The sequence below is a fragment of the Lissotriton helveticus genome, chromosome 9 (genome assembly GCF_964261635.1).
Source record: "Lissotriton helveticus chromosome 9, aLisHel1.1, whole genome shotgun sequence".
NCBI lineage: Eukaryota > Metazoa > Chordata > Amphibia > Caudata > Salamandridae > Lissotriton > Lissotriton helveticus.
Window position 1 is genome coordinate 17,972,497 of NC_136070.1, and position 24,882 is coordinate 17,997,378.

General features: G+C 46.5%; 1 protein-coding gene across 4 annotated transcripts in view; it reads left to right on the forward strand.

Moving 5' to 3' along the window:
- The window catches only part of RALGAPA1 (Ral GTPase activating protein catalytic subunit alpha 1), a 575,362-nt gene that overhangs the window by 150,832 nt on the left and 399,648 nt on the right, over window positions 1-24,882 (forward strand). For all 4 annotated transcript variants that reach the window (XM_078659361.1, XM_078659359.1, XM_078659360.1 and 1 more), the window contains exons 4-7: window positions 2,903-2,960; window positions 10,336-10,379; window positions 13,241-13,418; window positions 13,832-13,947. In XM_078659361.1, the coding sequence (XP_078515487.1) occupies window positions 2,903-2,960; window positions 10,336-10,379; window positions 13,241-13,418; window positions 13,832-13,947 (396 nt within the window). The remainder of the gene's footprint in view (window positions 1-2,902; window positions 2,961-10,335; window positions 10,380-13,240; window positions 13,419-13,831; window positions 13,948-24,882) is intronic.

Consider the following 24,882-nt stretch of genomic DNA (forward strand, 5'->3'; position numbering starts at 1 on the left):
GTGTCTGTCTGTGTCTGTCTGTGTCTGTCTGTGTCTGTCTGTGTCTGTCTGTGTCTGTCTGTGTCTGTCTGTGTCTGTCTGTGTCTGTCTGTGTCTGTCTGTGTCTGTCTGTGTCTGTCTGTGTCTGTCTGTGTCTGTCTGTCTGTCTGTCTGTCTGTGTCTGTCTGTGTCTGTCTGTGTCTGTCTGTGTCTGTCTGTGTCTGTCTGTGTCTGTCTGTGTCTGTCTGTGTCTGTCTGTGTCTGTCTGTCTCTGTCTCTGTCTCTGTCTCTGTCTCTGTCTCTGTCTCTGTCTCTGTCTCTGTCTCTGTCTCTGTCTCTGTCTCTGTGTCTGTCTGCATGTGTCTGTCTCTGTCTGTCTCTGTCTCTGTGTCTGTCTGCATGTGTCTGTCTCTGTGTCTGTCTGCCTATGTCTGCCTGTCTATCTATGTATGCCTGTGTCTGTCTGTGTCTGTCTATCTATGTATGCCTGTGTCTGTCTGTGTCTGTCTATCTATGTATGCCTGTGTCTGTCTGTCTCTCTGCCTGTGTCTGTCTATCTATGTATGCCTGTGTCTGTCTGTCTGTGTCTGTCTGTCTGTCTGTCTGTCTGTCTGCCTGTGCCTGTGTGTCTGTGTCTGTCTGTCTGTCTGTCTGTCTGTCTGCCTGTGCCTGTGTGTCTGTGTCTGTCTGTCTGTCTGTCTGTCTGCCTGTGTCTGTCTGTACACGCGCCTCAAGGTAGGCTTGACTATTTGAAGACTCTTTCAAAGTGAGGCTTGACTCAGTGCAAACTCACCTGGAGTTGGCCAGACTCTGTAATTGTACATATAGCTGAACCAGGATCTGCCCAGGCTCGTCCAGAGGGCAGCCTGGCTGAGGGCAGGGCAACTGGGAGCTAGACCGGACTACCTGCGGACTTGCTGACAGCTGGCCCTGTACAGACTCATCTGGTGCTGGGCAGGCTCTTCAACAGATTCAGAGCTGAACCTCATTCCATCCAGACTTATTCAGAGCGGAGTTCAGCTCACGGCAGGCTCACCCTGAATTGGGCCTGATCTTTCCTAAGTACTCTGAGTTGTGCCTGGCTCGGTTGAGACCTGACCTCTGCTAAGCGTATCCCAGGACAGACTCCAATGGAGGTGGAGTTCATGCTGCCGAAGTACTCTGAACTGAGCCTGTCAAAAGCTGAGCCTAGTTTGAGTTAACTTGCCTGGAACCGAGCCTGGCTCACTGCAGATTCACCCATGGCCGTGTCTGAATCTGAGGCTTACCTATGGCTGGCTGTGATTAAGTTGACTTACCCATAGTTGAGCTTGACTATTCACCTACATGCAGATGTGCTCCTTGCATTTCTTTGCAGACATGGACGCCAGTGCTGTTCGTGTCATTGCAGATGAAACACTTAATGCCCTCTAGGCCCATCTATGACTCTGGTGATGAGGACTCCGAGACCTATCCATGTCCCTCCAGGTGAAGATTTTCAGGTATCTTTGTGACCTCAGCTGAGGACCACCAGGCCCGTCCGTGGCCCTGCAGTCCACCCGTGTCACTCGAGGATCTTCAGACCTGTTCACTTCTCTTCAGATGAGAATCCTCAGGCTCGTGCACATTCCTGGAGACAAGGACGTCCAGGCTGTGCTTGACCTGCAGATGACCACCAGGCTGTGCACGTCCTTCCAGATGAGGACCCCAGGCCCATGTACTTGCCTGCATATGCGGTCACCAAGGCCTGCGGAAGTCTCTACAGATGTGGACCTCCAGGCCTGTCCATAGGAGAACTTAGACTTCACATGTCCTTCCAGCTGAGGACAACCGAGCCCTTACAGATGAGGACAGGCCTGTCCATGCCTCTGGTGATTAGGACCTCCAGGCATGTCCATTTGCTTGCATAGAAGAACTTCGACTTCACGTGTCCCTGCAGCTGAGGACGACCACGTGCGTCCATGCCCTTACAGATGAGGACAGGCCTGTCCGAATAACTTGGATAGAAGGACACCGAGATTTGTAAATGAATCTGCAGATGAGGCCCATCCAAAGCCTTGCTAATGATGACGTACAAGTCTGTGCCAATCGCCTGTTTGTTGCAAAGAAGGGCTTTCGATTTCCTTTCACTGCGTCCGTTTCCTTGTTGAGAAGTGTTACTGGAAGCATCGGTCCAGTCTTCTACCTCTGTGGTGACACTGTCCAGTCTGTCTCCTTCCGGCAGCTTGTATGTCACAATGACCAGTCCACTGCTTGTTTCTTCTGCTGCTGTTTTAGTCCCTTCTGGGCCTTTTAGGAGGAGTGGTATGTTATGATAGATTGGGGGGGGGGTTGCATGCAGGATGGTAGAAAGGAGTGCCACGCATGAAGACCTCACATTCACCTGCTGGTTTCACGTGTCGTCCTCTCAGGCTCCACTACCTGCTCTTCTAGTAGCTGCTCCTAGGTGCATTTGACATACTCCAGAACTCTGCTGGAAACCCCCACCCTCTCAATCTCGGCTGCCCTCACTTTTGCTATTATCTGTTCATTACCATTGAAATAGTTTGGTTCAATGCAAACTATTCTGTATCATGATAACATTAAATCCCTGCTGGGTTTCCCATGTGTGATGTGCGGCTCTATGTGAATTGTTGAACAGACACACAGGTTTTTTTTCGGGGTGACTGGACCTGCTAATAGCAAGATTCAGACTTTCCTCTGTGTCCTCGAATATACACTTAATTCTTATATATTTATGTGTGCAGACTATATAAGTCTAAATTTTTTCATGTTTGATGCTTGTTTGTTTCCCTTTCTTTTATTGTTCATTTGCTAGCTCTCGTCCCTCAAATGTTTACATTTTTTGTTTGTCGTTGTTGCGCCTCTTTTCTGGTCATGGCATGAACGCGTGACCTGTATCTCCCATTGGCGATTAACTGTTGTTCGTCTTTGGCGTTTGCAGAAGATCTTGCAGCTGCTTCCCGAGAGGCTCCACCAGCGATGGCAGTACCACAGTATTGGTAAGCATTGCACAGTATTGGTAAGCATTGCACCGTATTGGTAAGCATTGCACAGTATTGGTAAGCATTGCACAGTATTGGTAAGCATTGCACAGTATTGGTAAGCATTGCACTGTATTGGTAAGCATTGCACAGTATTGGTAAGCATTGCACCGTATTGGTAAGCATTGGCTTGGTATTGGTAAGCATTGCACAGTATTGGTAAGCATTGCACAGTATTGGTAAGCATTGCACAGTATTGGTAAGCATTGCACAGTATTGGTAAGCATTGCACAGTATTGGTAAGCATTACACCATATTGGTAAGCATTGGCACAGTATTGGTAAGCATTGCACAGTATTGGTAAGCATTGCACCGTATTGGTAAGCATTGGCACAGTATTGGTAAGCATTGCACAGTATTGGTAAGCATTGCACAGTATTGGTAAGCATGGCAGACAGTCGCCGTGTCATGAGAGTGTTTTGTACAGTGTGTCCCTCCAGCCCTGAGGGTCTTTCATCATCTTCTGCTCCAGTCCAGGTTACGACGTGGAGTGGGAATCGTATCTTCCTATCATTCGCGAGAGGCGGCTGGCTCTTCTGTGGATGCAAATACTCACTGTTTGTATTTAGAGTATTAGGTTTCTTTGGATAAAAGCATTCTAGAAACTGAGTTAAAAGGTTGAGATACAACGCAATAAATACAATTACTATGTGTTTTTTCCCCTCAATATCTCCCTTTGGCAGAGGCTCTAATTCAGAATTTGAATGACTAGAAGTAGGGACTTAGGCTGAAGGTAACCCAAAGTGTCAGTAAGTTCATTCACCTTTGGAACCTAAGGAGTTTCGGATAAAACACCCACTGAAATCTCCTCAACCCAACTTGCTTTCTTGCTTTTTCACCCAAGAGGTCCGGGTTACAGCCTGGTAGTTACGTTTGAGGCAAAAAGGAATGCATTTCTGTTCCCAGAAATTGAATTGATTGCAAGAGGCGAGGCTTCAGAGATGGACGGAGACCCAGGTGAGCCACTAAAGCTCTTCTAGTTGCTTATTGTGTAGTGTGAACTTGGCTACAGACCATCTGGACAGAGGCAGGAAGAAGAAACAACCATCTGAGGGCACAGGGTGCATGTTAGGGATACAGGAGTTACGTGGTGCAGAGATGTTGATCGGTGAAAAGGAAGTGTCTCCAAGACTATATGTCGGTGCATTTGGTTGCGTGCTTGTCAGATCTGTGCTGTGATGTTCCAGATTGTCTCAGATTGTCTCAGGAGAAGGCTTGCCATCTTCTCTTGTACTCCTTCCACTATTTGATTTTGAACCCAGCGATGTTGCTGCTGTGGGAGTTGCGTGATTTGCCAGCCACATGCGGGTGGCTAGGGGTCTTATTGAACACTGCCTTGAAGACGATGTAGCAGGTCTTGGAAAGTAATGCTGAGTGCTGGGGAGCCAGTGGAATAAAGATTGAACTGCCAAAGTCCTTGGATCAGGTGTGATGTGGCATGGAGGGCCCTCTTCATTAGGGATAAAATGAGGTTTTGGTAAGCCAGTCAGGCGGGCATAGCTTGCCTCTGTAGGGGAGGGAAACAGAGACCCTCGCAAGTGTCCCGAACTGGATCTGTAATAAGAAGGCCATTATTTCACTGTATGTGTGCAAGCGTGGAATATTAACAGCTGCTGACACAGGCACCAGCATTCAGTCTTTTACTGAAAGCCCTTTGCAGACAGGAAGTCTACACTCTCAGTGCCTTCTTCCTACCTCCATAAGGACCCCAGCTCTCACAGCCCCCTCACTCTCACCCTCAAGACATGCGAACAACAACTTAGTGCTTCATCAGAGGGGAACACCGACCTCAGACAGCATACGAACCAGAGACCCTCAGGATCTAAAGCAATCAATGCTTCTAGGAGACACACTCGAACTAGGAGACCCAACACTTGGGATTGAGATAGAGAGAACAGAAATGTTTACACGTCCTGTGATAAGCAATACAGAACCTCTCCAGAGGGAAGATTCAACACCTCCCCCCAATGACGGAACATCCCTAAAGAACAGAACACCCAATGAAAACCTAGAAAGTTCTGATATGGAAAAGGCTACCCCTTCCACACCGCAAAGTAATAATTCACAAAAGCCTCTAAGACCCACTCGTACTGTACTTACTACAAGCATGAAACTAGGACCACAAAGCATAGATAGCGCATCCACTAAGTCAATGAATGATATAATAGACAACCGATCTCATGGCAAAAAAAAGAAGACCCTGATGAAGAATTCAGAACGTAAATACGAGAACAATATATGTGAATTACAAAATAAACAGATAAACATTCATAAGATGTCACCCCAGACCCTGAGAAAAAAGATAGAGCTCCAAACACAAATGGGCGACATGTCCCGTGACATACTAAGCACCCTTCAAGCGATAGAAAAACTTTGTGACATTTCAGAGAACACTCATTCCAAAGTTGAGCACATCCAAGACCTACTATTTCAATCCCAAAGAAAGGGCAATAACAGGGCGATGCCGTTAGCTTACAAACAAAATAGACCCGATAGGAATCACAAATATCTAACGAAGGAAGAAATCCTATCCTTACTCCGGGATTATGAATCTAATGTCAGCAGTGGAGGGGAGGAAAATAAAACAGTCCTGATTGATGCAAACAGAATATCGAGAATGAATAAGAGGAAACCTAACCTTAACAATCTTCAACAAGTCCAGCTAACCACCGACTCGCTAAATCAGAAGCCAAGCATAACAGGGAAAACACTAAAATGCCTACTGATTAACTGTCGGTCAGCAACCAAACATGCTTCTGACATAGCTGATCTCTTCATTAATCAGGACATAGCCAAATTTCTGTAAGGATTGTTATGTCTATCAGAATCCTCGTCCCCAGTCATGGCTCTACTGGTGCCCCCTCATTATAATATTGTGAGACTTGATAGGCTAAGAAAGTCAGGGGGTGGTATAGCCTGCATTCACCGATCAAATCTTGAAGTTGGCCAAATTCATTCCAACCCACTAGAATCCTGCGAATATCTAGGTCTCAATCTAAGATCGGCTAACAATCAGGGATGCTACTTGCATGCCCTTTATCACCCACCAGGTAATAATATGACCTTCAAAGACCAGCTAATGGAGATCATCACGTCTAACTCCAACTCTGAAGCAAATAACATATATCTTGGGGATTTTAATCTACACTGGAATAACAACAACGACAAACAGGTCAACGCTCTTAAAGACTTCTTATCGGAACTAAACCTATCCCAAGCATGCACACAGCCAACTCATTCGAAAGGAGCCACATTGGACTGGATAATTTCCAAAAAAGATTTCACGTCAGTCCTCTCAATAGAGCCATGCGACTGGTCAGATCACCATGCCATAACCTTCCTGATACCCACATGGAAGAAGACTAAGAGCACACAACCTATGAAAACCAAAAGATGGATGCGAGACACCAGAGATGTAAATATGGAATTATTAATTGAATGCTGCGAGAAAGACCTAAATATACCTCACAACTTACAGAATGTGAATGATTTAACTAATCACTACAGTAACAAAAATAGTCAACGCCACCATACCACTAAAACTGAAAAGAGTTAGAGATAAGGTAAAAAACCCATGGTTCAATGGGACATTGAATGAAGACAGGAGGAAATTGAGACTGGCAGAGAGAAAATGGAGACAACACCCATCATCTCCTGAACTGAAATCCCTCAGAAAAATCAGAAATGATTACAACAAAAAGATCCTCAAATCCAAGAAGGAATTTATTAGCTCTGAACTGGATAACGCCAAAAACAGACCACGGAAACTTTTTGAGACTATAAAACAACAATCAAATAAACTGGCCAAATCGGCTCAAGAAGTCACAAATACACAACTAAGCTGCGAAGAATTCGCAACCTTTTTCCCAGACAAAGCTGACACGCTGGAAAGAGAACTCAGAAACGCAGCAAATAACCTTGAACTCCACACACCTTCATTGATCATTACCACAGAGAAAAGTGTGGATAATATGAAGAAAAACGAGGCACAATGGGACATGTTCAAACTACTAGATCAGAATAGCATTGCCAAAACGCTATCTGACATCAAACCCAACAATCACTACAATGACCCTCTACCAACAAAATGCCTGAAAGAAATCAGCCATTCAGCGATCCCAATCTGGACAGAAATCATAAACGCCTCCTTATCCCAGGGGAACCTTCCAGATTGCCTAAAAACAGGTCAAGTAGTCCCGATTATCGAAAAACCAACAGCGAACCCTGCAGATCCGAATAATTATCGCCCAGTTACCAACATCCCTCTTCTTGCCAAACTAATAGAGAAGTGTGTGCAAATCCAATTGAGTCAACACATCGACAATTTCTCACTATTGGATGACTGCCAATCAGGATTCAGAACAGGACACAGTACGGAAACGGCGATATTGCACATTGTCGATGATGCTCTTCAGGCACTAGATAACAATCAATCTTGTCTGCTTATACTCCTGACCTGTCATCTGCATTTGACACGGTTAATCATGAAAAACTTTTGAACAGACTACATGAAAGGATGGGAATATCTGGCATCATGCTTAAATGGTTTGAATCCTTCCTACAGAATAGAACCCAAAGATTCCTGGTAAACCAAGCTCTATCACCTTTATGCCCTAACATAATTGGAGTTCCGCAAGGATCTCCATTATCTCCATCACTGTTTAACCTGTATATCGAACCCCTTACAGAAATTCTCAGAAATTCCAAAATATCCTACCACATGTACGCGGATGACACGCAGATATACATCAAGACCACATCCTTGGAAGACATCAACGTAATGAACGAGGCCCTAAAAATGACACTAAAATGGTTATCTATCAATCATCTGAAGCTAAATGCACATAAAACTGAATTTTTACTAATCTCACCTCATAAGAATCAGTCGGTAGTAAAGGAATGGTCTAAACTGATCACGGCGTTAAACTGCACCCCCACCCTAGTTGACTCAGCGAAATCACTAGGAATCACACTGGACGAGAACCTCGACATGAAAGCCCACATCAAAGCAATGGCAAAAAGCGCCCGTTTTCATCTGAATTACTTGAGAAAAATGAAACCATTTTTATCTGAAGCGGATCTAAAACTAGCAATGCAATCATTGGTCATTTCGAGGATTGAATATGGAAGTACAACATTGGCTGGGCTACCAAATATTTCCACGGCTCAATTAAAAGCATGCCTCAATGCAGTGGCAAGACTTATCACAGGAACGAGGAAATGTGATCATATCTCCCCTCACCTGAAAGCATTGAACTGGCTACCTTACGAAACCAGAATTCAGCTAAAGATGGCATGTGTCACCCACAAAGCGCTTCATTTCAATACTCCGAGATACCTTGCACAAAAAATTGAAATATCTGGCGGAAATAGACCAGCCAGGAGTGCCAAGGAGCTGCTGCTGAGACCGCCCGTCTTCAGGAAGAAAAAAAACCTATGATAGAGCGTTCTCAGGAGCGGCCCCTAGAATTTGGAATTCACTTCCCCCAAATATCTGAAAAAATCAAAACTCAGCAATTTTTAAGAGGGAAACCAAGATCTTTCTTATGAGTATATTCCTTCCATAGAAATGATAGCTCGGCACTAACTCCTTGAATCAGAGACGTCCAAGATATACCCTTGTATGGAGAACATAGATGGCACAGGAGAAGTCTCATCGAAACAATCATATACAGGAAGACCTAGTACACCACATATATTAACTATCTAACCTACTTCAGGTCATTGTTTATTTGTTGTAAACTTGTACTCCTTGTTAACCTAGTGTGATATCATTTCCAAACTAAAATTGTCTAATATAATCTTGTTATACAAGATGGACTCTTGTAATGTTAAGCGCTCTGATACCGAAGGGTCTTGTTCGCGCTATAGAAAACTGTTTAATAAATAAATAAATAATATATGCAGGGGCAGGGTCAGCTGGCTGTGCCCTGCCGCCTGTACCAAGTTCAGGTCAGAGATTCAAGATTGTCAGGCAGTTGACCTGAGGCTCTAACGTCTCTGCAAGATGCGAGTGTGGATGCGCTGTACCTCTGCGTTGCCTTCTAATCCTGGATGAAGTGTGAGGAAACATCCAAGCTGTACCAGGCTAAAAACATATACTTTCATGAGAGCTCACACTATGGCTGCCAGTATCGACCATCACCAGTTTCACTCTTGTCCACACCGTGGTCTTCCAGGCGTGTCATGGCTGAGGTAAAACATGGCCCTGCACCTGCTCACAGGACAGTATGAGGCGTGTTCCTTACACAGTGGCTGCAGAGTCTGTCTGGAAGAAACTGTTAGCTCTCCGACTTGAATCTCATGGGCAGCACCCTACTCACGGCCTTACAACTCTGAAAATGACTTTGTACATGATAAAGCACAATCTATTAGTACTTCACAGTATGTAAAGACCTCTGGAGGAGCAGCATTAGTTGCCCCAGCAGCTTTGAAGCAGAATCGCTCTGACTTGTCCTGAAAACAAACAGATTTCACTCTAGCACAGAAGATAGACTTACTTCAACCTTGCCCTCTAGCCGACACCTTAAAGGTCAAGAAATGCCCTGAAAAGGAAATATATTCATTCTATGTTAAGATTTCAATGCGAAGGTTTGAGGAGGCAAAGGGGACTACTCTGGTATAGTGTCCTAAGAGTGACCCAGGGGACTGCTCGAAAGTCACAGAAGTCCCAGAAAGACCTTGTGTTTGCAAATGCCTGAGAAAGTAATGAACAGATAAGTTACATGGCTGATTATGCAGTTTGTTCTTCTTAGTATGAGCCATTATGGGTGAGCTGTAGAGTTTACTCACAATGTTAGGTGTAAGAGAGGAGATCTAGTTAGGATCTTCACTCTTGTGATGCAAATGCAGATCCTACCTAAAAAAGGTGTTCTCTCTCAGCGAATCCTTCCATTGACCTCACTCCAGAATATCTTGTACTATAAATGGGAGGCTATTCATAACTGTAATATATTTCTGCTTCATACAAAAATGCTATTTCCTTTTATTATTTTAAAATTACATTTTTACAAGTTGTGTAACATTGTTCCTCTTCAGTCATGTTTATTTTATTTTTAATTATATTTGGAGTTTTTGTGAAGCGCTTCAAACCACCTCATGTTGTCATCCAAGCGCTTGTTTGAGGGGTTACAATTTGTCTTGATGGTGGTCTTCTCATCTACCCTCTGGCTCGAAGACCATGCCAGAGGGTTTCTAAGATCACCCAGAACAAACCGGAGGGTGCCAAAGATCCGGTCCAGAGATGTGACCAGATCTGACCGAGAGCTCCAACACCGCCGCGAGGGAGGATCCTTTTGGAACAGGATCTCATGTCATCTCTGTCTCTTTCTAGGTTCCATCTTGAAGAAGCTGCTTCACACCGGCAACTCCTTAAAGGTAAATGAAACGCATCCTGTCCATTCTCACACACATTGGGGCATTTTGTATGACATTTCAGAAGTTCAGATCTGGTGTAATGTATTCCCGTGGATGACGGTTTCCTTCTCGTAAAACTCTTCATGGCAGTCCCGTCTGTGGGGCCTTCATGACAGCAAAGCCACCATTCACCTTTTATGTTATTCCTCCTGCCTCCCCAGCCATTCTCCTCATGCTCTTCATGGAAGCCTCCCCGGATAAGACCTCTCATGGCAACCTCCTCCATTGGGCCTTCTTCGCTCCTGTCTGGCTTCTATGGCTTTCCTCGAGTCTGGGATTTTGTGGCAAGCTTCGTGGTTCGCTGTTTTTGTTATCACTGGATTCATGTTCTTCAGTGCGCAGCCCTCCTTCACCAACCCCATCGTGCATTTCTTGGGGGCCTCCCCTCAAGCAGCTCAGCGCAACCTCCTAAGAGTTACTTCTCTTCAGTGCAGTGTCTCTCGCCTGGTCTAATCACGATAGACAGTGTTTGTCTATCTGTGGGCCCGAAGCATGTGAAATCCCTTGTTTTCTATTGTGTACAGGGCTGGCCTCGGCTCTTTCCACCGCTGTGTGGTTTCTGGACTTGGAGTAGGCCTTACTGTGCTAACTCTGGTTTAGTACCTCGCTGGACGTCTGCTCTGTGTGACTTAGACATCTAACCTGTGTTCCTTGTTTCTGTGTGTTTGATATCCCAGGGATCTGCACTTAACATTCTTCTGCAGTCAGTACCATCTCATAGATAGCTACCCTAATGTGCAGTGCCAACAAGTTTGATGTTCCAGTAATGTATGCTTCTCAGTCATCTGCTGTGCCTGTCAGAGGGTGCTGGGCTCTTTTCATTGATCCTCTGTGTGAATGGATTGCTGCTTCTCAGTCATCTGCTGTGCCTGTCAGAGGGTGCTGGGCTCTTTTCATTGATCCTCTGTGTGAATGGATTGCTGCTTCTCAGTCATCTGCTGTGCCTGTCAGAGGGTGCTGGGCTCTTTTCATTGATCCTCTGTGTGAATGGATTGCTGCTTCTCAGTCATCTGCTGTGCCTGTCAGAGGGTGCAGGACTCTTTTCATTGATCCTGCGTGTGAATGGATGGATTGCTGCTTCTCAGTCCTCTGCTGTGCCTGTCAGAGGATGCTGGGCTCTTTTCATTGATCCTGTGTGTGAATGGATTGGTGCCTCTCAGTCCCCTGTTGTGCCTGTCAGAGGGTGCTGGACTCTTTTCATTGATCCTGTGTGTGAATGGATTGGTGCTTCTCAGTCATCTGCTGTGCCTGTCAGAGGGTGCTGGACTCTTTTCATTGATCCTGTGTGTGAATGGATTGGTGCTTCTCAGTCCCCTGCTGTGCCTGTCAGAGGGTGCTGGACTCTTTTCATTGATCCTGTGTGTGAATGGATTGGTGCTTCTCAATCATCTGCTGTGCCTGTCAGAGGGTGCTGGGCTCTTTTCATTGATCCTCTGTGTGAATGGATTGCTGCTTCTCAGTCATCTGCTGTGCCTGTCAGAGGGTGCTGGGCTCTTTTCATTGATCCTCTGTGTGAATGGATTGCTGCTTCTCAGTCATCTGCTGTGCCTGTCAGAGGGTGCTGGGCTCTTTTCATTGATCCTCTGTGTGAATGGATTGCTGCTTCTCAGTCATCTGCTGTGCCTGTCAGAGGGTGCAGGACTCTTTTCATTGATCCTGCGTGTGAATGGATGGATTGCTGCTTCTCAGTCCTCTGCTGTGCCTGTCAGAGGATGCTGGGCTCTTTTCATTGATCCTGTGTGTGAATGGATTGGTGCTTCTCAGTCCCCTGTTGTGCCTGTCAGAGGGTGCTGGACTCTTTTCATTGATCCTGTGTGTGAATGGATTGGTGCTTCTCAGTCATCTGCTGTGCCTGTCAGAGGGTGCTGGACTCTTTTCATTGATCCTGTGTGTGAATGGATTGGTGCTTCTCAGTCCCCTGCTGTGCCTGTCAGAGGGTGCTGGACTCTTTTCATTGATCCTGTGTGTGAATGGATTGGTGCTTCTCAGTCCCCTGCTGTGCCTGTCAGAGGGTGCTGGACTCTTTTCATTGATCCTCTGTGTGAATGGATTGCTGCTTCTCAGTCATCTGCTGTGCCTGTCAGAGGGTGCAGGACTCTTTTCATTGATCCTGCGTGTGAATGGATGGATTGCTGCTTCTCAGTCCTCTGCTGTGCCTGTCAGAGGATGCTGGGCTCTTTTCATTGATCCTGTGTGTGAATGGATTGCTGCTTCTCAGTCATCTGCTGTGACTGTCCGAGGGTGCTGGACTCTTTTCATTGATCCTGTGTGTGAATGGATTGGTGCTTCTCAGTCATCTGCTGTGACTGTCCGAGGGTGCTGGACTCTTTTCATTGATCCTGTGTGTGAATGGATTGGTGCTTCTCAGTCATCTGCTGTGCCTGTCAGGGGGTGCTGGACTCTTTTCATTGATCCTGTGTGTGAATGGATTGGTGCTTCTCAGTCCCCTGCTGTGCCTGTCAGGGGGTGCTGGACTCTTTTCATTGATCCTGTGTGTGAATGGATTGGTGCTTCTCAGTCATCTGCTGTGCCTGTCAGGGGGTGCTGGACTCTTTTCATTGATCCTGTGTGTGAATGGATTGGTGCTTCTCAGTCCCCTGCTGTGCCTGTCAGAGGGTGCTGGACTCTTTTCATTGATCCTGTGTGTGAAATGACATCGATCGAGCTCTCATCTATTTTGCGTTTCATTAAGGCCTTTTCTCTGTCCATTGCCCTGAGTGCTACATTTCATGTCGTGGTTGGTTGGGTGCACCCCTGAACTCTGAGGGGAACTTTGCAAGGATGTTCTGTGTTGGTTATCGCCTCTTGGTCTCTTTTTCCAGATCCGGCTTGAAGGCCTCCGGCTCTTCCTTCTGTGGCTGCAGGCCCTCCAGTACAACTGCAGCCAGGAGCAGATGGCCATGTTTGCCTGCATCATCCCGGGCTTCCCCTCTCCCCAGTGGGAGCACGGACCGCGCACTCTGGAGAGTCTGATCAACCCTCCTTTGAACCTGAGCGATGGTAAGTGAAACTCTTAACCCTGCTATGTAAGCTACAAACTCTACACTGCAGCAAGCTAGCCTGGACCTCATCCGTATGATACAATGACCCACACTGACATTCATCTAAGAGCCATCTCTGTGTCTGTCTCTGCAACAGTAAAGTCATCCTGGTCTCTCTGTCCATAAACCCCTCTGTGAACGGGCACCAGGGTACGGCAGAGTTTCTCTGAATCATAGAGGGTTTCCCTTTTACTGTCCTTTGCAAGGTCTACATTGGGGCATTTCCCTTTTTTTTTCGAAACTTAGAACTTTTGGAGGTTTAAGAATTTGGAGAGTTAGAAGAATGGTTGATTTTTATACTCAAAATGCTTGTCCGGTAACAGAGATGCTCTTTGTTGGTCTTAAATGTCCTCTGTTTCACTTCCTCTGCAGCCCAAGTTATGACAGAAGAAATCACGCCACTTGTACCGCCGCAGTCCGGGGACAAAGGGCAGGAAGACCTCACCGGTTATTTCCTCGATGCTCTTTTAAAATACATTGTGATCCAGGTAAGAGGTAGAATGCTTGTTTGTCGCTGCAAAATTCACCCTTTTAAAACCTTTTTTATTTTTGCATGATTTGGATTTGAAAGTGATGTGTTCTATGTGAGAGAGTGACAGTTCACAAAGCTTTTTCACATATTCCTAATCCCTACAGATGGCATTTTTGAACAAATGCACAGCCCCAGAATGCTTTGTGTTTTTTTTTTTAAGAGATTTTATTGCAGATTTTAGTACATGAAGGCCTGGACGGCCCTCGCATTGATACCTATACATTTATGCAACAGATCTCGATGATCCTATTAGTACATAATTGAACAAGACAAGCACAGACATGACACTACCCCCCATAACCCCGTACATCAAGGATACCCATAGATACATGCAGCGTACAAAGAATTGGGACCATCTACTGTATCTCCAATTGTACTTCCATCTCAATGAGCGCTTCAGCTGGATGTACAGGCGATAACAAAATGCCTCGATAATCTGGCAGCCGCCGCCAGTTCCTACCATGCTTCTGAGGCAGCCCCTCACCTGAAATACTGCAAATTCCAACCCCATGCACCTGTCCATAGCCGTCATCCACATTCCCAAGCCTTCCAATGCTGGGCCATTTCACGTTTAGCTAACGATAGCCCCCGGAACAAAAGATGCTGTCCCTCCAATTACCTCTGTACTATGGAGGTGAATTAGCTTGGGGTTTAGTGGAACTTCCCACTACAGCACCCGGGCCAGGCACGAGCTCACTCCCCTCCAGAAGGGCTACAATGCGGTACAACTCCAGACCGTGTGGAGGAATGTTCCCACTCCGCATGGAGGCACGAGGGGGAGGATATCGCACCCATCCACCATTGGCGGTGCCTAGTATAATAGGCCCTATATAGGTACTTAAATTGGATCAGGCGGTGACTAGAGGATATAGCTGCACTCCGGGGGCCGGCAAGGCCTCTGTACAATCATACTGTCTCAAATCCTCTGTTTCCCCTCCAAGCCTCCCTCAATGCTGCCAAGATGATGAGGCCATGTGTTACCAAGGTCTGGTAAATGTATCTTATCTTGTGGTGCCGAAATCACCGATTAACAGCCTGCCCTCACTCCGGCAATTCCTCCAGGTTTGGAAGGTTAAGAAATAAGGCTTGCAAAAGAGCTGTAAGTATTGGTAAGATTGCCTGTGGTGGAGTTCGTATTCATCCTGCAATTGTCAGAACCGCTCCCCTCATGACGTCTCCCGGGTGGAAATGCCAATGAGGTCCATGCCTAGGAATCCCAGCAGCTCAAACACCTGTCACAGGAAAGTCCTGTGCCACAGCAGGGTCTCCCCGGTCAATGGGAGAGGATGTAGCCTTACGACTAGAGCGGTCGACCTCGAAGCTGGGGAACCGGTTTTCGAGTCTCGGAAATGACGCTGCACATCCTGTGATTCTGAGCAAATCACGTAATCTCCCCGTGCCTACAAAAATGAATGTGTCCTTCTGTAACAAAACTGGTCCTCATGTAAAGTGCTCTGATACCCGATTTCTCTGGTCTAGTTCGCGCTATATAAAAAAAAAACTCTAATCTCCCCCACCAACCGAAACGTCAAACAGTCTGCCGCCATATTTGAATGGCCACCTGGGCTGCCAGAGGCAAGCACTCAATCCTCCTATGACTATATAGAAAGTCAAGGACTGACCGGTCGCCTTCGCCCCTCTCTCCACAGCATAGGCTGGATCATCTTGGTCACCGTATCATCAACCATTAGTGTTAAGGAGGTGAGAGGCAGCATAGTAGGAATGTAAGTCGGCAGCAGGGATCCCTCCGCAAAAGGTGGATTGAACTCCAGTGCAGAGAGCCACTTGGATCACCCGCCCCCTCACAGAAAATGGCTGCGGACTGTATTCATTTGTCAGAACCACAAATACAGAATGTTGTAGGGGTAATTTTGAAGCCAAAACACCTGTTGCGGCAGAGACACCATCTTAAAGATGACCGAGCGACCTAGAAATGGCAGGGGCCCATGCCCTTACCTCCTCCCCATACAACAGTGGGCCAATATTATGAAGCCATGAGTTAGCCGAATCTGGTGAAATATAAACCCCTGTCTGATGCCTCTATGTATAGGGAACAAATCAGATACTACGCCCGCCTTTTAGCTTTTATACTGCTATTTCACTGTTACCGTTGGACTCCACCATGACTACGTGGAAGATTCAAGCATGTGAATCTGTAAAAGATATCAATACTGAAGAACCACAGTGTACAGGTAAGGAACTTGTTTTTTTACAAAATGAACCACAGCAGGTGTGGTTTACTGCACATCATATAACGCATATCCAACTCTGCATCGCATTTATTTACCAGAGCAAATAAAGCATCTATTTACTAATCATTTCCAAATGAAACCTACTTTTATTCACCTGCATAGTCCCTTCATCCAATCAAATGTCAAGGTTTTTTCAAACCACCAGCCCACGTGCATTTTCACTGTCTTTCATAGTACCAACTGCGATATTGAGCTGCAGACCTGTTTTGGGTGCTGCTACTCCTTCCTACAAAATGCTTAGAGTGTGGGCCATAGCTATGTCTATTGAGCTAAAGAAGCTGCAAAAAACAAAGGTATTGACAGGGACTTGGGTTTGCCAAATGTGGAGATTAGTTGGTATGGCCAGAGAGGGTTAAAAGTTCATCAGCTACTGCCTTTGGTTAAAACCATTGTGGATTTCCAAGCTCCTCACCTCATGATAGTGCACTGTGGTGGCAATGACCAGGGCACATTAATTGGGGTAGGGCTGGAAATCCTAATGAATGAATATCTTTGCAGAACTAATCTCGCTTTTTCCTCACACTGTTTTAGTGTGCTCGAATATGTGCCAAAGACAGAAATGGTTGTGGTCAAATCAGTTGTGTCCACAGATTGACAAAGCCAAGAAACCGGTTACTAAAATAGTTTCTGCATTCATCAAAGACCATAATATGGGCTCTATCTATAACAACAATCTGTGTTTTGACATGCATGGAATATATAGAGGTTATGGAGTTCACTTTACAGACAAAGGGAACAGGGTGTTTCATGGCAACCTGAAACTATGCATACAGTATTATATGTAGCTGTCTTATACACACGCTCAATACAAAGGCTCTTGTCAGAGCCACCTAAGAGCCCAAATTGTTGTTCATTTTCTTGTGAAATAATATTTGGAGATTTATTTTATTTTGCGATGACATCGCAATCACGTAACAAAATTGCAAAACAGAAGCAGACATTCAACAACCCCCACCACATAACATTTTTAACTTAAAAAAAAATCATTCTATTACAATATACACATTACTAACCATCACTGCTTAAAAAATATATTTGTACACATATTTTTCTAGCACGTTTTTTAAGAAGCTTTTGAACCCTACTTTATGTTTTCGCGGTTTCACAGAGAGTCGCGATGACTTCGGTAACTGTTAGAACTGGGGGTCTCTAGTTGGCGGAGGTAGGTACCACTGTCCAAATAGGGACCCTTGCTTCTAGTCAGGGCAAGGAGATAACCCTCTGAGATAACCCCTGCTCACCCTCTAGGTAGCTTGGCACGAGCAGTCTAGGCTAACCAGAGGCAATGCGTAAAGTATTTGTACCAACAATCACAGTAACACAGTGAAAACACCACAATCTGACTCCACAACAGATTAGAAAAATAAAGGTATTTAATCTAAACTACACAAGACCAAAACGACAAAAATCCAACATACACAGTTCAAGAATATGGTTTCAAGAGAGTTCTTAAGGTTGCGTTAAAATTCTTTAGGTTGCGACAGAATTCTCTACGTTGCGATAGAATTCTCTACAGATGTGTGAAAAGTTCACAGTTGCTTCACGTTTACTCACAGTACCTTTTAGTTGCAACAAAGTTCCAAAAGCAGAAGCTGGTGCGGTGGAAAACAAGCGATGCGTTGCTCCTGAGACCCTGGGGAGGCGTTTGCGACAGCCCCGCTGCAGCAGCGGGCGTGTTGCGACGAATCCGGTCTGTATGGGGAGGAAGGCCACTTATATGGATTCCGGTGCGTAGGTTCCGTAGGAAGTCTGTTCTCGCAAAGGCACGATGCGACGATCTCGTAGGGGCTGCGACGATCTCCGGGGCGACGATGCGCGGTCCAGCGGTGATCCTCTCTCTCGCAGCTCCTCGATGCGATGGTTCTGCGACGATGCTCGCAGCGACGTGATGCGGTCCGCAAGCAAGTGGTGCGGCGATCTCACCCAGCGTCGACAGGCTCTGCGAAGACACTCGCAGCGATGTTCGATTTTCCCGCACCGGTCTGGTGCGTCCCGCAAACGAAGGATGCGATGGCTCTGGCAGCGGCGTCAGGCGCTGCGACAATCTCGACCTTCGTAGCGGCGGGAAACTTCTCGCACTGTCGGGGATGCGCTCCGCAAGCGAGCGATGTGACACTTTTCAATTTCAAAAGTCTCTCAAGCTTAGTTTCAAGCTTCCCAGCCCAGGTACAACTTCCAGAGGCCCCACAACTGGATCAAGCACTCTAGGAAGGACAGAACTCTCTCAGCAGAGTTCAGGGAAGCTGGGGGTGAAGTCCTTTTGTTCCTGGGACTTCAGAACAGGGAGCCAGCTCTATTCAGGCCCTTGGAGATTCCTTCAAGACAGGGGACACAGCTCAACAGCAAAGTCCTTCCCCTCTCCTTGGCAGCAAAGCAACAGCAGGTCAGTCCAGCAGAGCAACAGCAGGGCAGTCTTCCTTCTTCAGTTTCAGCTTTCTCCTTGGCAGAGGTTCCTTCTTGATTTCAGGATGATCTAATTTTCTGTTGTCAGGGGTCCTGTACTTATACCCCTAAAAGTCTTTGTTCTCTTTGTGCAAGTGGGCCCTGAGCCCGGTCTGTACCAGTTCTGGGTGTTGCTTGAGCATTTTGTTTGCCTGGCTTCTTCTTTCATTTCAGAGTGAGGGGCAGGGTCGTCAGCCGCCCAGCAGGAGGTGGAGCCAGCATTGTGGAGGGAAAGCACAGCCCTGGAGCGCTTTGTTGACATGATTCCTTCTCTCCTTTCACAGTGCAGGGCAGAGACATCAGACGCACCACAGTGGGTGGAGCCAGCACTGTGGGGGGCGGGCACAGTCCTATTCAGGCCCAGGTGCTAACTCCTCCCACCACTCCAGTTGCAAATGCAGTCATTCAGCCTAGGGCTGACTCAGCCAGCCTCCTGGGGATTCCCCAGCCTCTGTCACTCTCAAACCAGACAGTCAATACACAAACAGGCCAAGGCACACAGAGAGGTCAGACAAGAGAACAGTAACTTTCTAAAAGTGCTGTTCTCAAACACAGGATTTAAAAACAATCTTTCCTAAAAGATGTGTTATTAAATTCTGAGTTCAGGGATACTAGATACTTATGTCCTATCTTGTTCCTATGAGAAGAAATGCTGATAACCACTGTAGCCAGCATCCCCCATGTTAATCTATGGAGCAAGATAGCCTTACTTTAGTGAAAAGCGAAAATGGCTGTAATTCACTATCAGAGCATGTCACCTGCACAAGTACATGCTCTACCTTTTACTTACACTGCACCCTGCCCAGGGGGGTACCTTGGGCCTTCCATAGGGGTGACTGATGTGCACAAAAAGGGAAGGGTTAGGCCTGGTCAGTGGGGACACTGACCAGGAGGACATGGCAGTTCTAAACTGCACACCGGCACTGCAGTGTCAGGCCTGAGACATCATTTTAGGGCTACTCATGCGGGTGGCACAATCAGTGCTGCAGGCCCACTAGTAGCATTTGTCATCACCAGCCCTGGCACACCCAGTGCACTTTACTAGGGACTTCATGGTGATACAAATATGCCAAACATGTATATCCAATCAGAATAACACTTTACACAGAGAGCATATGCACTTTAGCACTGATCAGCAGTGGTAAAGTGCCCAGAGTCCTATTGCCAACAGCCACAGGTCAGGAAAAATAAGGGAGGAAGAAGCAAAAAGTTTGGGGATGACCCTGCAAGAAGGGCCAGTTCCAACAGTAACCATGACAATCGCGCCTATTTTAGGGGGTGCAAAACCCATATTGGACACATTTTACAGTATTTTAGACACTAGGGATTCATCACTGCACTAATCAAAGTCCTATTTTTGTAGTAAGTTTGAGTAAAAACAACCACTTAAACCGATTTTCTCTTTTTGCGGTGACGCTGGGCGTAGCGATTACGTTGGTAAACGTGATCACCACGAATACGTCGTGAAATCAGAAAACAAATGCAGGCATTCAATAGACACCACCGCATTCCAAACTTACAACTGCAAAATGGATTATAACCAACATACTAAACACGCAACTATCTAAACGACTGTAGAATAGCATGTACAACTCCCTGTAACACAATGCATAACTTTTTCAGTGTCATCTATGACTGAATGCATCACTTCGTCTCTCATTCACTGTATAAGTATTTGACAGGATCTGCGAGACGATGCAACAGTCTACCAATACTTCTGTAACAAAATGCGTGACTGCCTCAATACATCTATGAGTGGGTGCATCTGTGTCTCAATGGGTCTGTGGTTGGTTGCGTAAGACTCACTCAATCTGTGAGTAGGTATATGAGTTTCTTTGTACATTTGTAAGTAAGTCTATGACTTTCTTACTGGATCTGTGAGTGAATGCATGAGTCTCTCAGTGGGTGTCTGAGTGGGTCTGTAAGTGGGTGCATGAGTGTGTGAGTGGGTCTGTAAGTGGGTGCATGAGTGTCTGAGTGGGTCTGTGAGTGGGTGCATGAGTGTCTGAGTGGGACTGTAAGTGGGTGCGTGAGTGTCTGAGTGGGTCTGTAAGTGGGTGCGTGAGTGTTTGAGTGGGTCTGTAAGTGGGTGTGTGAGTGGGTCTGTAAGTGGGTGCGTGAGTGTGTGAGTGGGTCTGTAAGTGGGTGCATGAGTGTGTGAGTGGGTCTGTAAGTGGGTGCATGAGTGTCTGAGTGGGTCTGTAAGTGGGTGCATGAGTGTGTGAGTGGGTCTGTAAGTGGGTGCATGAGTGTGTGAGTGGGTCTGTACGTGGGTGCATGAGTGTGTGAGTGGGTCTGTAAGTGGGTGCATGAGTGTGTGAGTGGGTCTGTAAGTGGGTGCATGAGTGTGTGAGTGGGTCTGTATGTGGGTGCATGAGTGTCTGAGTGGGTCTGTAAGTGGGTGCATGAGTGTCTGAGTGGGTCTGTAAGTGGGTGCATGAGTGTGTGAGTGGGTCTGTACGTGGGTGCATGAGTGTGTGAGTGGGTCTGTAAGTGGGTGCATGAGTGTGTGAGTGGGTCTGTACGTGGGTGCATGAGTGTGTGAGTGGGTCTGTGAGTGGGTGCATGAGTGTCTGAGTGGGTCTGTGAGTGGGTGCATGAGTGTCTGAGAGGGTCTGTGAGTGGATGTGGGGATCTCTGAGTGCGACTGTGTGTGGGTACATACATTTCTGAGTGTTTACCGAACTGGGTGCATACGTCTCTGAGTGGGTCTATGAGTAGATGTGTGAGTGACTGTGTGTGTGTGTCTGTCTGAGTGGGTCTGTGAGTGTGTGTATAAGTGTCTCAGTGGATCTGTGAGTGGGTGTACGAGTGTCTCAATGGGCCTGTGACTGATAGCATAGGTCTCTGAGTTGGTGAGTGAATGGGTGCATGCAGGAGTCTGAGTGGGTCTGCGACTGGGAGGGAGAGTGTCTGGGTGAGTCCATGAGCCTTGAGTGGGTGAGTGTGTGGGTTCATGTATATCTGAGTGGGGTTCTGAGTAGGTGTGTGAGTTTGAGTGTATGACTGACGGAGTCCATAAGTCTTTGAGACAGTCTGTGACTGAGTGTGGGAGTGACTGTATGGGTGAGTGAGTGGGTCTGAGTTTTCAGTGGATCTGTGAGTGGGTGTATGAGTGTCTCAGTGAGTCTGAGAAAATACATGAGTGTGTGAGTGGGTCTGTAAGTGGGTGCGTGAGTGTCTGAGTGGGTCTGTGAGTGGGCGCATGAGTGTCTGAGTGGGACTGTAAGTGGGTGCGTGAGTGTCTGAGTGGGTCTGTGAGTGGGCGCATGAGTGTCTGAGTGGGTCTGTGAGTGGGTGCATGAGTGTCTGAGTGGGTCTGTGAGTGGGTGCGTGAGTGTCTGAGTGGGTCTGTGAGTGGGTGCATGAGTGTCTGAGTGGGTCTGTACGTGGGTGCATGAGTGTCTGAGTGGGTCTGTAAGTGGGTGCGTGAGTGTCTGAGTGGGTCTGTAAGTGGGTGCGTGAGTGTCTGAGTGGGTCTGTAAGTGGGTGCGTGAGTGTCTGAGTGGGTCTGTAAGTGGGTGCATGAGTGTGTGAGTGGGTCTGTAAGTGGGTGCGTGAGTGGGTCTGTAAGTGGGTGCGTGAGTGTGTGAGTGGGTCTGTAAGTGGGTGCATGAGTGTGTGAGTGGGTCTGTACGTGGGTGCGTGAGTGTCTGAGTGGGTCTGTAAGTGGGTGCGTGAGTGTGCGAGTGGGTCTGTAAGTGGGTGCGTGAGTGTCTGAGTGGGTCTGTAAGTGGGTGCGTGAGTGTGTGAGTGGGTCTGTACGTGGGTGCGTGAGTGTGTGAGTGGGTCTGTGAGTGGGTGCATGAGTGTCTGAGTGGGTCTGTGAGTGGGTGCATGAGTGTCTGACTGGGTCTGTGAGTGGGTGCATGAGTGTCTGAGTGGGTCTGTACGTGGGTGCGTGAGTGTCTGAGTGGGTCTGTAAGTGGGTGCGTGAGTGTGTGAGTGGGTCTGTACGTGGGTGCGTGAGTGTGTGAGTGGGTCTGTGAGTGGGTGCATGAGTGTCTGAGTGGGTCTGTGAGTGGGTGCATGAGTGTCTGAGTGGGTCTGTGAGTGGGTGCGTGAGTGTCTGACTGGGTCTGTGAGTGGGTGCATGAGTGTCTGAGTGGGTCTGTACGTGGGTGCGTGAGTGTCTGAGTGGGTCTGTAAGTGGGTGCGTGAGTGTCTGAGTGGGTCTGTAAGTGGGTGCGTGAGTGTCTGAGTGGGTCTGTAAGTGGGTGCGTGAGTGTCTGAGTGGGTCTGTAAGTGGGTGCATGAGTGTGTGAGTGGGTCTGTAAGTGGGTGCGTGAGTGTGTGAGTGGGTCTGTAAGTGGGTGCGTGAGTGTGTGAGTGGGTCTGTAAGTGGGTGCATGAGTGTCTGAGTGGGTCTGTAAGTGGGTGCATGAGTGTCTGAGTGGGTCTGTAAGTGGGTGTGTGAGTGTCTGAGTGGGTCTGTAAGTGGGTGCATCACTCGCTGAGTAAGTCTGTAAATGGATGCATAAGTTCCTGAATGGCTATGAGAGTGAGTGCATTGAACACGTCTTCCTAAGATTCATTTTTCCGGTCCCCGCGAGTGCCCCAGTTTTTAATTGCCGCAGTGAGTTAGGAGTACCATATATTTCTGATATAATTAAGGTACAACCCATGCTGCTCTGGCACAGAATTTGGATTTCTGCTAGCACTGGCCTGAACAGGGAAATAATAACTGATGCATTGAGACTAGACCACGCCCATGAGATCTCATGGCTAAGTTATGTAAAAAAACTTCATGAAGGATATCGGACATCCAGAGTTTTTTCTACACCCGAAAATATGAGTTCTATTAACCGGAAGGATTTTGAAAGAATCTGTATGACCCATCTGGAAGGAAATAGGCTAACCTTGGAAATGAATAAACCTACGGTGGTCGAGCATCAAATAATTACTACAATCTATGACATTCAACCATACTTGCTATGTATCCTTTGAGGATAGGGTAGATCTCTACTAACAAGATTTAGATTTGGGACCTTCCACCGTTTGATTAGCCATCCAGATAATAGCAACTGGTCAAAGGAACTCTGTTGCTGTCCTTGTGACAGTATTTCCCTGCAAACAACAATGCATGTAACTTTATTTTGTAAATTTTATAACAACGAGAGGCAAAGATGGATAAAACCTCTACTTAAACAGGGTGGATGGAGACCATGTCGTCCAGCCTTCTTGTATTTACAGATGTTGGGAAATTGTTACTGTATTGGTTCCATGGTGGGTTTCTTAAAAAATGTACTCCGGACTAGGAAATCTTTAAGTATTTAACTGCTAGATGCAAATTATAATAGAAGGAATTGGTTGTGAGATGGAATATATCATGTATTAACACAAATGTAGTCCCATGGATGTCATAGAAACTATCTACTGTATTTACTCTGTGTTTTAAAATTTTTTAGATTTAAAATGGAACATTTTTATATACCTGCTTTTATGATTTTAATGTTTAAAATCGAATAAAGCTCGATTCGAGTGCATCAGTATCTGAGTGGGTATGTGACTGGATGTACAAGTGTGTGAGTGGATATATGATTGGATGTCTAAGTGTCTAAGTGAGTTTGTGAGTGCCTACATGAGTCTGTGAAAGTGACCAGCGAGTGTGTACAAATATATATTATGTGAGCAAGGCGACTGGGATCACCGAAACGCTTCTTACCACTTGCACTTATTGATTGAAAAATAAAGGATTTCATTTCACCAGCAACAACCGTATTCAAATTCAAGAGTCCGTTCTTCCCCTGATGGTGCCTGCAAAAGCATTTGGAGCGCAACCTGATATATTTCCCAGTATTCAGGATGACTTCGGTAGTCACGACGTCCCTGTCATGGTACACAGGGGACCGCACTGGCAGTCGCAGCATCGTAGCGAATGTTACGCGTGATGAAAATAAACAATTTTTGACTAATAACTTGCGTCACTTACGCACCCATTTCTCAAATATGTGGTAAGAGTATCTCCACCCGGACCCCTTATGTTAGGTTTCAAACAAATTTTCAGGCCTTCAATCTTGGAGGACTATAAAATGGTGGCCGCAACTTTCTATTCCGGTCGCATCCAGCCAATCGGAGCATTGGCGTGGGCGTTGGCGATTCATCATAAAATCGTTGCTTAATACCGGCGAGATATATCTATAATGTTCATCTTAAATTTTTCAAGAACTACTGGACTGATTTGCACCAAATAACAA